The 12,353-nt window shown below is 37.1% G+C and overlaps 1 protein-coding gene across 1 annotated transcript in view; it reads left to right on the top strand.

Annotated features, from left to right (window-relative positions):
- The window catches only part of LOC107738640 (glutamate receptor ionotropic, NMDA 2A), a 66,842-nt gene that overhangs the window by 40,423 nt on the left and 14,066 nt on the right, over positions 1-12,353 (top strand). The window contains exons 4-8 of the mRNA XM_016550419.1: positions 2,194-2,396; positions 8,796-8,967; positions 9,326-9,479; positions 9,876-10,001; positions 10,719-10,948. Coding sequence (XP_016405905.1) covers positions 2,194-2,396; positions 8,796-8,967; positions 9,326-9,479; positions 9,876-10,001; positions 10,719-10,948 — 885 coding nt within the window. The remainder of the gene's footprint in view (positions 1-2,193; positions 2,397-8,795; positions 8,968-9,325; positions 9,480-9,875; positions 10,002-10,718; positions 10,949-12,353) is intronic.

The following is a 12,353-nucleotide window of genomic DNA, read 5'->3' as shown; positions in this document are numbered from 1 at the left end:
GCGGCCTTTGCCTTCCAGCCGATGGCCGTGGGCGGGCAGAGATGCGTGGCCACTGACTCATCCAGGGGAGGCAGTCTGTCGTATCCTTTTTCTTCGGCGCCATCGACTGATGGAGGGCGGACAAAGATGAGGCACGAAGGCGGGCAGAGTAGGGGGCACGCCAAGACTTGGTGATCTCGTCATGGACCTCCGGAAAGAATGGTGAGTGGAAAGAGTGAGGTACGCGGGGGCTCAGCCGGCGTGGGCTCACTCGTCACCGAGCGCCGAGTTCCTCTGCCCCGCTGCTTTTTCCTCACAGGCTCCTGAGAGGAAGAAAGCGGGAGGGTGCGAGGGGCGGAGTCGCTCTCTGAAAAGAAAGCTTTCCGCGAGCGCAGAGAGGCGAGACTCATATCCTCGCAATGAGGACATTCCATCTCAATGAGTGCTGCTTTAGCGTGGGCGGCGCCCAAGCATGAAACACACTCAGCATTGGTTTGTTTTTTATTCCCTGCACAAACCAATGGCCATGCAGTTACACTGCGTTATTGAAAGGCTTCAGTCATCGGAGATAAAGGAGTTTTCCCCAAGCGTCTTAAACAGACGCAGTACGATTGAAGTATCGATAGGGAACTCTGTATCTATATATTACTGTATGTGGCACTATTTGATTAATATAATTTATTTTTGTTTTATTTTTTGTTTCTTTATTACATTTCTTTATTACTTTATTTAAAAAAAGCATACTGTATAATTTTATGATTTACTGGCATTTTCTTACTCTTTGTGTGTGTGTGTCTGTGTGTGTGTGTGTGTGTGTGTGTGTAAGGACTGTGTTATGTGGAACTATTTGATTAGTTTTATTTGTTTATTTACATCTTTTTATTTATTTCTTTTTTTAACAATGTTAAATTGTAACATTATACAACATACTGTATACACTGTTACAATGTATTTTATTTGATCTTTTTCCTGTCCCTGTATTTTTGTGTATTAAGTTTGTTTGTTTATTTATTTATTTAAAATTGTAAACTATGTTTTATTTTTTAAACAACATACTGTAGAAATTTATTTGATCTTTTTCATGTCACATCTTTGTTTTTGTGTATTTTTGCATATTCAGACACAGGGACTGTGTTATGTGGCACTGTTTGATGAATGTGTTTGCCTGGCATCGGTGGATCTGATATGATTTGCTCTCAAGCATTGCTTTATCCCCACACCTTGCTCTCTGGGACTGAGAGAGAGACAGAGCGAAAGACACAAAGCAGAGACGGATCCTCAGCAAATACATGCTTAGTGATCACAGTCTAGCCATAGAAGACAGACACAGACAAACATGGCATCCAAAGGAAAAACAAATCTGTGTTAGTGTGACACTGGTGAGGTTGAGACAGAGTCACACCTTCTCTTTCACTATTATAAATGTGTGAAATCATTTGAAGAACTTATTTCACATTCACACTTTTTAAATTTTCACATTTCACACTTAAAAAGTTTTTCAATATTTTTTATTAATATTATTTTAATTTTAGTTTGATTTTTTTTTACAATTTCATTACAATCATGAGCACCTATTTTTTAATCTTTCCGTTTTTTTCCTTTCTGTCACTGTTGTTATTGTATGTGGCACTGTTTGATGAATGTGTTTGCCTGGCATCGGTGGATCTGATATGATTTGCTCTCAAGCATTGCTTTATCCCCACACCTTGCTCTCTGGGACTGAGAGAGAGACAGAGCGAAAGACACAAAGCAGAGACGGATCCTCAGCAAATACATGCTTAGTGATCACAGTCTAGCCATAGAAGACAGACACAGACAAACATGGCATCCAAAGGAAAAACAAATCTGTGTTAGTGTGACACTGGTGAGGTTGAGACAGAGTCACACCTTCTCTTTCACTATTATAAATGTGTGAAATCATTTGAAGAACTTACTTCACATTCACACTTTTTAAATTTTCACATTTCACACTTAAAAAGTTTTTCAATATTTTTTATTAATATTTTTTATTAATATTATTTTAATTTTAGTTTGATTTTTTTTTACAATTTCATTACAATCATGAGCACCTATTTTTTAATCTTTCCGTTTTTTTCCTTTCTGTCACTGTTGTTATTGTGTACATTGATGTGTTGGCAATATTGTAAGTAAAAAAATAATGCCAGTAAGCTATTGAGCAGTAATGTGACACTCCTCTTTTCAATTCATTTCCAGATGGGCAAATGGGAGAACCAGAGTTTGACTTTGAAATATCCTGTGTGGCCTCGCTTCAACTCTTTTGGTGATGCGGAGACAGACGACAATCACCTGACCATTGTAACTCTAGAGGAGAAGCCTTTTGTCATTGTGGAGAATGTGGAGCGCCTGACAGGCACCTGCATGAGAAACTCTGTGCCCTGCCGCAAACACATCAAAGAGTAAGGCTTGCTGCTCACCTTCTCTATCACTCACACATCCCCTGAAAGAATCACTCTCAAACCGATGGATGTTTGACTTTCTGACCCTAGAGAGGTGCGTAGAGTGATGTTAGAGCACTCTTAAAGAATGTTTGATATATGTGGAGGGTTGTTGATTGCATGACTACATACTGTACATCAATAAGTATTGTAGTGTGTTACTGTCCGCTTGACACTAGATTGGAATTTTACAGGTGTTAACTGAGTTTTAGGTGCTTATTTTCCAAGGGAGACCCAAAGGTTTTTCTAAAAAATTAATTTTCTAAAATAAAAAATGCCTTTTCTAAAGTTACAGTATAAACAGTAATATTATGAAATATTGTTAATATATTCTGGTGATGGCAAAGCTGATTTATCAGCAGTCATTACTCCAGTCTTTAGTGTCACACGATCCTTCAAAAATCATTCTTATATGCTGATTCGATGCTGAAGAAACATTTCTTATCAATGCTGAAAACAGTTTTATGTCTTTACTGCCACTTTTGATCAAATTAATGCTGAATAAAATTATTCTTATTATCTTTTTTTAAAATTGTACAGACCCCAGACTTATGAACAGTAGTTTACATGTTTGAGTTTATTAAAAAAAGGCACAGTCATAAAAGTTGTTGTGATCTGTGAGCCATGATTAACACAGAGTGTGAAAACTGCCCATGTAAAGAAACGCTTTTATTGGATTTTTTTACACTGCTAAATAGGGCGAAGAATATATGATCTCATAGGATCACTATAGCTTGCCCTGTATGCATGAAGATTAGTCTCATTAAAGAACTGAGAAAATGCACAAACACACGAGAGTGTACATGGATGCCACACATGTCCACTTGCAAACAGGCCAGTGCTCTCTGTTGTGTTCCTTCAATGGCACAGTCCAATTTCAAGCATTATGCCCGTTTGGAGGAAGAGGAAAGGGAGGAAGAAATTACTGAGGCATGCAAAGACACTGGCAGGATATATAGTCCGGTCCTCCCTGAGATAGACCTGCCTCTCTTTCTCTGTGTCTCTCTCTCAGCCTAACTTTATTGGTTCCTTATCTGCTTGCTTTTATCATAAAATTACTCAGTCAACTTAACTACTGAGCCATAATCACAGTAAACAGAATGTTTACGGTAAAAGCAATAGAAGATTTCTTACTTATTTGAAAGCTCATCTGTCACTGATATAAACAGTATATTAGGGTTGCACAATTAATCGAATTTCTAATCGCGATTACAATTATGGATGCCACAATTACGTAATCGTTCAAAGCGGCAATTGATCGTTCAAAGTCCACTTAAGTTATTCTGCACGATTAAGATGCGTTTTTTTCTTTCTACATGTTTCAAGGGAATAATCGACAATTATGATTTTTGTCATAATCGTGCAGCCCTACAGTATATCACAGTATATAACAGTTTAAATTGATCAAAACTGCCAATAAAGACTTTTATGTTGTTACAAAAAAATCAATTTCTTATAAATGCTGTTTTTTTTTCTATTTATCAAAGAATTCTGAAATAAAATGTGTCACTGTTTCCACAAAAACATTAAGTGCCACAACTGTTTTCAACATTGATAATAATAAGAAATATGTATTGAGCAACAAATCAGCATATTAAAATTATTTCTGAAGGATCATGTGACACTGAATACTGGAGTAATGATGCTGAAAATTCAGCTTTGCATCACAGGAATAAATTAAATTTTTTAAAGTATTCCATTAGAAAACTATTTTAAATTGTAATAATAATAATTATTATTATTATCATATTATTATTATCATTTAGGTTTGGAGAAGGCATGAGGGTGAGTAAATAAGTTAATAAATAAGTTTGGGGTTGGTAAGATTTTTTGAATGTTTTTGAAAGTGGTCTCTTATGCTCACCAAGGCTGCATTCATTTGATTTTATATCAAATAAAAAGTGTGGCCTCAAAATAAGTAGATCTTCAAAAATTCTCTTTTTTTTGTTTCATGAAAGAAGAAATTCAGCAGGCTTGGAATGAAATTAAGATATGTAAAAGATGACAGAAGTTTCATTTTGATGGGTGAACTAATACTTTAAGACTTTTTTGGCCCAGTCTGACAGACAGACAGTCTAAGACTCTGACTGACCTTTGTCAGAGATAAATGTGATGATGTGTGAACAGCAGCTCATCTGGTATCCTCAGCTGTTGTTTTACCCTCTACTTTAGCTGCCACTGAGGTCTATAGATGCAGAAACTGATGCAGTGCCAGCTTGACAAGCTGCAGACACAGAGGAAACATGCTTCAGTGACCAACACACACAAACAGATGCACACAATTCAAGATCACTCTGATGAGTCACTGAGATATTTGTACTTTAAAAGCAAATGGCAGAATTCAGATATCTGAAGCCTGTTGTCAACTCTATCAGCTCAGACTATCAACTCCAACTTTTACCTCTTAGATTTAACTCCTAGATTTTCACACTTTGTGTTGTCTGGGCAAGGAATCAGAATTGCCTGCCATATTAAAAAATAATAAAATAAAAAAATCTCTAAAAGAAGAAACAAACAGACAGTGTGTCTTCATGCCGGTGTGGCTACAGTGCCAGGGCTGAATTTTTGTCCCAGTCCGCCCCTGTTCATAAGAATGTAATTGGTGTAGTAAAGGTAGCGAGGAAGCGGTCTGGTGACATAAGGGAGCCCCTCTTATTGCCGCTGGGTATCAAAATGGGAGGAAGACTCCCATTGTAATACATGTAATAATATGGATTCTGCCTTGTGAGAGTTTGAATAGAACCTCTGCAGGAGCCAGGGGAATTCATTGTGTGCGTCATAGCCAGCGCAGAGGGGAAGAGATTGATTTTAAACTGGATTTTGCCTAGGCAGTCGAATGTGTGTCTCTCTCATTGTGGAAACAGGAAAGTTTGTTCATTTCTGCAGTCAGAAGGCATGCAGCCACTTCTTGCTGCCAAAAACACTCCTCTGCTTTCATGAGATCAGTGCTCGGCTGGATTTACAATTAGCTTTTTTTTTCAAACATAATAACAGATTATGTTTTCATAGCTCAGCTTTTCAGTCATTTGTAGACTGTACTGTATCTGCATTGTAGACTCATTTATATTGTTCAGGTACTGGTTATGGAGCAGCTAGGACAATCAGGCAAATGATTCTGTGATTAAAAGTAAAAAATTCACTTCTTAAAGTTGTAGTAATTTTTATTTTAATGATAATTTTGATAAACAGAATATTTAATATTTTATTTTGTTATTTTATTTTATATTTCAAACTTTTGCTTCCCTAGTAATGAAGGCCTATGCAATGCACATTTTTTGAGGTGCAGTAATTTTTATTTTAATAATAATTTTGATAAGCAGAGTAATTTTTCATAGATTTTTCGTTTTGTTTTGTTCAACCTCTGGCATCTCCAGTAATGAAGGTTTACGCAGTGCACATGCACTTTCTCTGGTAAGACATAATGGAAGTATTTGCATTATTTTGAGGTCTCTGAAAAAAATATTTATAGTCGTTGCATGCAGACTACATCTGGGGCTACATCGGGACTACATCAAATACATGGCGATAGCAAAAAATAGGTCGCAGTGAGAAGAAGGAATTGGCGTGCATGGGAGCAATCTGTGGAGACAAAGTATACTCATAAGTGGTTTTTTTCTTATTGCTGATCTGTTTAAAGAACATAGAGAGCCGAGTCTTAATTAGCTTCAATCTAAAAGTTAAATGAGGTTTTCCCAGGTGACTTTGCTAATTTAAGTGTTGTCTGTCTGAACTCTGCAGTGGATATGCTCCACTCACAGATGGTGGCGTGATTACTAATGCAGCTCTGTCCTGTCTGCAACCCTGTCATTTTTTTCTTTACTAAAGTACACTTTTCTCTACAAGCTTAGCTGCTTTGAACAACTGTCTGCTAATTGGAGAGTGTTCTATATTCACACCAGTCTCTCATAATTATGTCCAGAACATGCCTTCACCAGTGTGCATGTTGTGCAGACTTGTAGTTAAGGATCCTGTTAACCAAAAGGTTGTAGGTTTAAACCCAACAAGGGACAGTCCATTAACCACTGCCATTTTGCCCTTGAGCAAAGCACTTACCCCCCAGGCTACTCCAGGGGGATTGTCCCTATAATAAGTGTTCTGTAAACTGTCTTGGACAAAACCAAAAGTTTTGCGCATTCCTGACTCAGTGTAAGGATCTCTGCATATGAAAAATATGCACAAATCTGAATAAATAAATCAAATTGTTGATTTGGCAAAAAAAATAAAATAAACAAAATGGACATTTAAAACTGTTAATCTAATTGTTGTTTAAATATGTCATTAAATTTAACAATAAAGAAAAAAATTCAAAAGTCATTTTTAATTGCAACATCTACATTGCATTTGTTTGTCTTTTTGCCAAATGTTTTTCTTTATTCATTTGACATAAGTAAAGTTGGCCTAAGTAAAGTGATCTATTTATTTAAATTTTTATTGTAATTAAAAAATAAAAATGTATAATAATATAAATATATTCTTTAACAATTAAAAAATGAAAAGTTGAATTATAATTAAATAAATTGGTACATTTGATAATAAGTGCCACTCCTAGTCCTTGCCAGGTAAACATTAATGTATCTGGCTAACTGCTTGGGATTGGATCACCCAGATTTTAATACCATGTGTAAACAGGACTTTTGTTTGGGTGAGGTGGTACCCTAGGATAAATTCTGCTGAGAAATAAATAAAAGTTGAGTGTATGAACACTTGACGTACTGTAAGCTGGAGTTATGCAGGTTCTACTCCAGTCAACCCCTCCTGACTATGTGTAAAAACAGGACATTATCCCCCAGTCCAAATGAAATAATCATCTTGATTGCCCTGTAAATAGAATTGTCTTCCTCCTCGCTCGGGAAAACAGGAACCCCTCTGCAATTAAGTCGGCACAGATTGGCGGTGGTCTTTATGAGGCATCAGAAATCTCCAGCCGACTGCAATTTTCACCAGAGGTTTGGCACTCCCTTGATGGCTCCCTGAGAGGCTCTCAAGGGAAAGCCTTACTATTCATTGTAATTAAGAAATTTCTCCACTGCCGGCAGCGAAAGGCTTTATCGTTCATGCTTCAGCACACTATACCTACTGTACTGTAATCCCAGCTAGTGAATGGTCTGCACAAGCAGGCTGCTGTCCAAAATATGATTTAGACACACTGCAGCTAAATACAATTGTGACTCCTCTTCTGAGTGCTTAATCCCGCTCTGTTCACACATGATTGGTTATTGTGTACATGCAGTGAAATTCACATTAAGTTCACACACTGTATAGTAACTGCACTAAAGGAGGTCTACAAAGATAACGATGATTTTGTTCGTACTTTCATGTTTCTGGTGAGATTAAAATGTTAAAATATAATATATAAAATATAATATATAATTTCAATATCTGTGCTTAACCTTTTTTCTGTGATTTACGAACATGAAGTAACACTCTGACATATTGTGTGATATATGTAGTCATGAAATCAAAGACTCTAACATCTGATCACAAGTGCTCAGATTAATTCCCCAAACATTTAGGTTGTGACAATAAATATACATTTAAATCTGTCAAATTCATACATTACGGTCCAGAGAGAGCACATTGTTTAAAAACGCCAAAATGCCATTCTGTAAGTTTTAGTTTACTGATAAGTGTTTGTGGTCATTAACATTTCTTTCATCAAATAGGTTAAAGTTTCCATCTACATTACCATTCAAATGTTGAGGTCGGTATGATTTTTAAAAGTTTTTGAAAGAAGCCTCTTATGCTCGCCAGGCTGCATTTATTTGATACAGTAAAAACAACAATATTGTGAAATTTTATTACAATGTAAAGTAACATCTTTTTCTATTTGAATATACTTTAAAATGTAATTTATTTCTGTGATGGCCAAGCTGAATTTTTAGAAGCCATTACTCCAGTCTACATGATCCTTCAGAAATCAGTCTAATATGCTGATTTAGTGCTCAGGAAACATTATTGTCAATGTTGAAAACAGTTGTACTGCTTAATATTTTTGTGGAAACAGTGACACATTTTTCAGGATTCTTTGATTAATATAGAACAACATTTAGTTGAAATAGAAATTTTTAGTAACAATGTAAGTCTTTACTTTCACTTTTAATCAATTTAATGCATCCTTGCTGAATAAAAGTATTTATTTATTTCTTTAAAAAAAAAAAATCTTACCGACTAAGACATTGGAATAATTTAGGCATTCATTCCCATATTTAAAGCACAAAACTTGCAATACTGCCATATCTCTCCCTATGCATGGAACAATCCAGAAAATGCATCAGTCAGCTAAGCTTGAAATGGTCCTGACATCATGATTCAGATATTCTGCTTTAAGTTGAACTGTGATTAATGTGCTCTATCCATCAGCAACACCACTGAGGGAGGAGGAACGTACATTAAAAAGTGCTGCAAAGGCTTCTGCATTGACATCCTCAAGAAAATCGCTCGGAATGTGAAGTTCACCTATGACCTTTATCTAGTGACCAACGGGAAGCACGGGAAGAAGATCAACAACATGTGGAACGGCATGGTGGGAGAGGTGAGAAGATTTCAATAGCCAAATCTGCCGATGCGATTTGTTATCGAACGCTGCTTTTCCATTTACACAGCTAAACAAAGGTTAGATTGAATAAAGTTTTGTTCACAGAAGCGCAGTGCGCTTCTCCTTCTCTCGCGCGCTCTCCACTGGTAATTTTGTAACAGTCAAAGCCTGATAGCAATCAAATGTGAAATTGGGGAAAGGATCTAGATATTTGTTCAATTTGGATCCAGAGAGAGTGAAATGCTGGAACTCAGGTTTCATTGGCTGCAAAAAATGAATCGAAATGTCCCAGGTGTTCTGTATAAACTTTGAAGCTTTTGACTAAACCTCCGTGTCGTCTCGTCGTCTTCCGCAGGTGGTGTACAAAAAAGCAGTCATGGCTGTGGGCTCCCTGACAATCAATGAGGAGCGCTCAGAGGCCATCGATTTCTCCGTCCCCTTCGTGGAAACAGGGATTAGTGTGATGGTATCCCGTAGCAACGGAACCGTCTCTCCATCAGCGTTTTTAGGTAACTATCTGCAGGGCACAGCAGCCGCTTTCTTGACGATCGTGAGGGGCAAGTCGTATTTCCACCTGTCAAAATATTGAAGTCTTCCCACCAATCAAACCGCAGATCCGACAGGCCGATAGAGTCGCCCACAAATCCGCTGAAGTGGGCCGCTTTTAGATTCATATGCTTGATGGCACTAGATCAGCAAGCCATTATTTAATTAGCATAAGGCCAATAATTACAGGGTCTGAGAAACTTCCCCAATGGACACTTTCGCATTTGCTTCCCACGGTATAGCTCTTTAATCTCTTCAGCTTGTCTATAGTCACATATCAAGCAGAATACCTGGATGATAGTCACTGACTGTGACTTTTTTCCCTGATCTACCTGTCTCTCGCTCCTCCTTCGCCGCAGAGCCCTTCAGCGCGTCTGTGTGGATAATGATGTTTGTGATGCTGCTGCTGGTGACTGCAATGGCTGTCTTCATGTTTGAGTACATCAGCCCCCTGGGCTTCAACAGGAACCTCGCTCAGGGCAAAGGTACGTAACTAGCACTCTCAGCTACTCACTCCCTCCCTCCACGGTTCCTCCTCCGTTTCCCCTGCAATGCAGTCGGTCTTTCAGTTTCAGGCACACTTGAAAATCCTTGCCCTGCTCTGATAGAGTGTCTCACATCTGCACCACAAACCCCCTGTTCTTTTGCAAAACATAAAGGCTTAATTTATACTTAATTTCACTGTGTTCGGCGCTGAGTGGTTTCAGGCTCCGAGTTAGTTCAATAAAGTTCAGTTCATTTTCATTTAATTCAAGTGGATCAGATTTAATTCATGTAGCCTCATTTGGAGTGCCTTTGTTATGTGGCACTAAAAACCATTTCTTCTCTTGTTAGATGACTCGTTTAAAGCTTCGATTTGTCTTTTTTCAAAAAGGAGGCACGTCAAAGCAATCTAAAGATAAATCAACTGTCAATTTCTACACCCACCTTACAAAGGAACCGTTTCTAGCTTCTGTATATTTATCCTAATGTTTCACGGTGAACTCTTGCATGCAGTCCCGCTTATATGAAAACAAAAGGCTGATGAACTATTCAAGAATATGAAGATTAACAGCTGAGCAGTAGGGTGCTGTATGTTGGCTTTATTCTGTGCAAGTACTCTAATGACCGTGCAGAGGGGAGATAATGTTATTTCCAAAATTAAAGCACTGAGAAAGACTTGGCACAAATGAAGGATGTTATTGAAAATACATCTTCCGCAGACCCCCACGGACCATCCTTCACCATGGGGAAAGCAGTGTGGCTGTTGTGGGGCCTGGTATTTAACAACTCTGTGCCTGTGCAAAACCCTAAAGGCACCACCAGTAAATTCATAGTGTCCATCTGGGCCTTCTTCGCTGTCATCTTCCTGGCCAGTTACACTGCCAACCTGGCTGCCTTCATGATCCAGGAGGAATTTGTGGACCAAGTGACAGGTCTAAGCGACAAAAAGGTACACTCTTTATATATATATATATATATATATATATATATATATATATATAAATATTTAATATTCACATTCTTAATGCAGTTCACCTTGCATTTAGGTCATGTAAGTATATTTATTGCTAGATTATGTGACAAAGTGTGTGTGTGTGTCTCCCAAAGATCTAATGAAAGCTACGCCACTGGTGGCAACACAGTGGTTTTGATCCTGTAATAGCACAACAAAGGAGTTTGACCTTTGGTAAGACGTTGCAGTCTCTGCTGGGTATTTACTGCAGTCTAGAGTGTTTACTTTGCAGGCTTGAAGTTATGTCGGGCGCTGGAAGTTTTGTTCATGAGGCTCGTATCCGAGTCTAATGAGTGCTCCTCCTTTACATGAAAACAAAGACTTCACAACTGATTAGTATTTATTTCAGGCAGAGAATGCACAAGAATCCTGCACCACGTAAATTCATAGTGTCCATCTGGGCCTTCTTCGCTGTCATCTTCCTGGCCAGTTACACTGCCAACCTGGCTGCCTTCATGATCCAGGAGGAATTTGTGGACCAAGTGACAGGTCTAAGCGACAAAAAGGTAAAACAATATTTATACACTATAGCGTTCAAATGTACTTTTGATTTTTTGTATACAAATGGACTATGTATTTTTTTTTAAGAAATGAAAACTTTTATTCAGCAAGAATGCAATAAATTTATCAAAATTAAGAGTAAAAACTTCTATATTTTAAATATTTGAAGTTTTATCTAAATTAATGTCTATTCATCAAAGATTCCTGAAAAAGATATATCACGATTTGCACAAAAATATCAAGTATCACAACTGTTTTCAACATTTAGAATAATAATAGGAAATGTTTTTTTGAGCACCAAATCAGCATATTAGGATGATTTCTAAAGGATCATGTGACACTGAAGACTGGAGTAATAACGCTACTTTAAAATAATTTGGATGCTTGGAAGCTTTAAAAAGGAATATGCATTGCATTGTATTGCAGAACTGGTATGTGAAGAGAAAACAGAAGAATACGGACTACTGACTACCCAGATGTTTTTTTGAGCACCAAATCAGCATATTAGGATGATTTCTAAAGGATCATGTGACACTGAAGACTGGAGTAATAACGCTGAAATTTTAGCTTTACCATTAAAGGAATAAGTTACATTTGAAAATATATTAAAATAGAAAATAGTTATTTTAAATAGTAAAAATATTTCACAATATTACAGATTTCTTCTGTATTTTTGATCAAATAAATGCAGCCTTGTTAAGCATAAAAGAGACATTAGAAATATTAAAATATCTACAGTCCCCAAACTTTTGAACGGTAGTGTATGCATTTATTTATTATAATATATATATTGTGTATATAATGTGTGTATATATATATATATATATATATAATATATATA

Source organism: Sinocyclocheilus rhinocerous, unplaced genomic scaffold (genome assembly GCF_001515625.1).
Source record: "Sinocyclocheilus rhinocerous isolate Xijiao unplaced genomic scaffold, SAMN03320098_v1.1 scaffold1155, whole genome shotgun sequence".
NCBI classification, from domain to species: Eukaryota; Metazoa; Chordata; class Actinopteri; order Cypriniformes; family Cyprinidae; genus Sinocyclocheilus; species Sinocyclocheilus rhinocerous.
The sequence above is the reverse complement of the archived record's forward strand: the minus strand, read 5'-3'. Positions and strand labels throughout refer to the sequence as shown.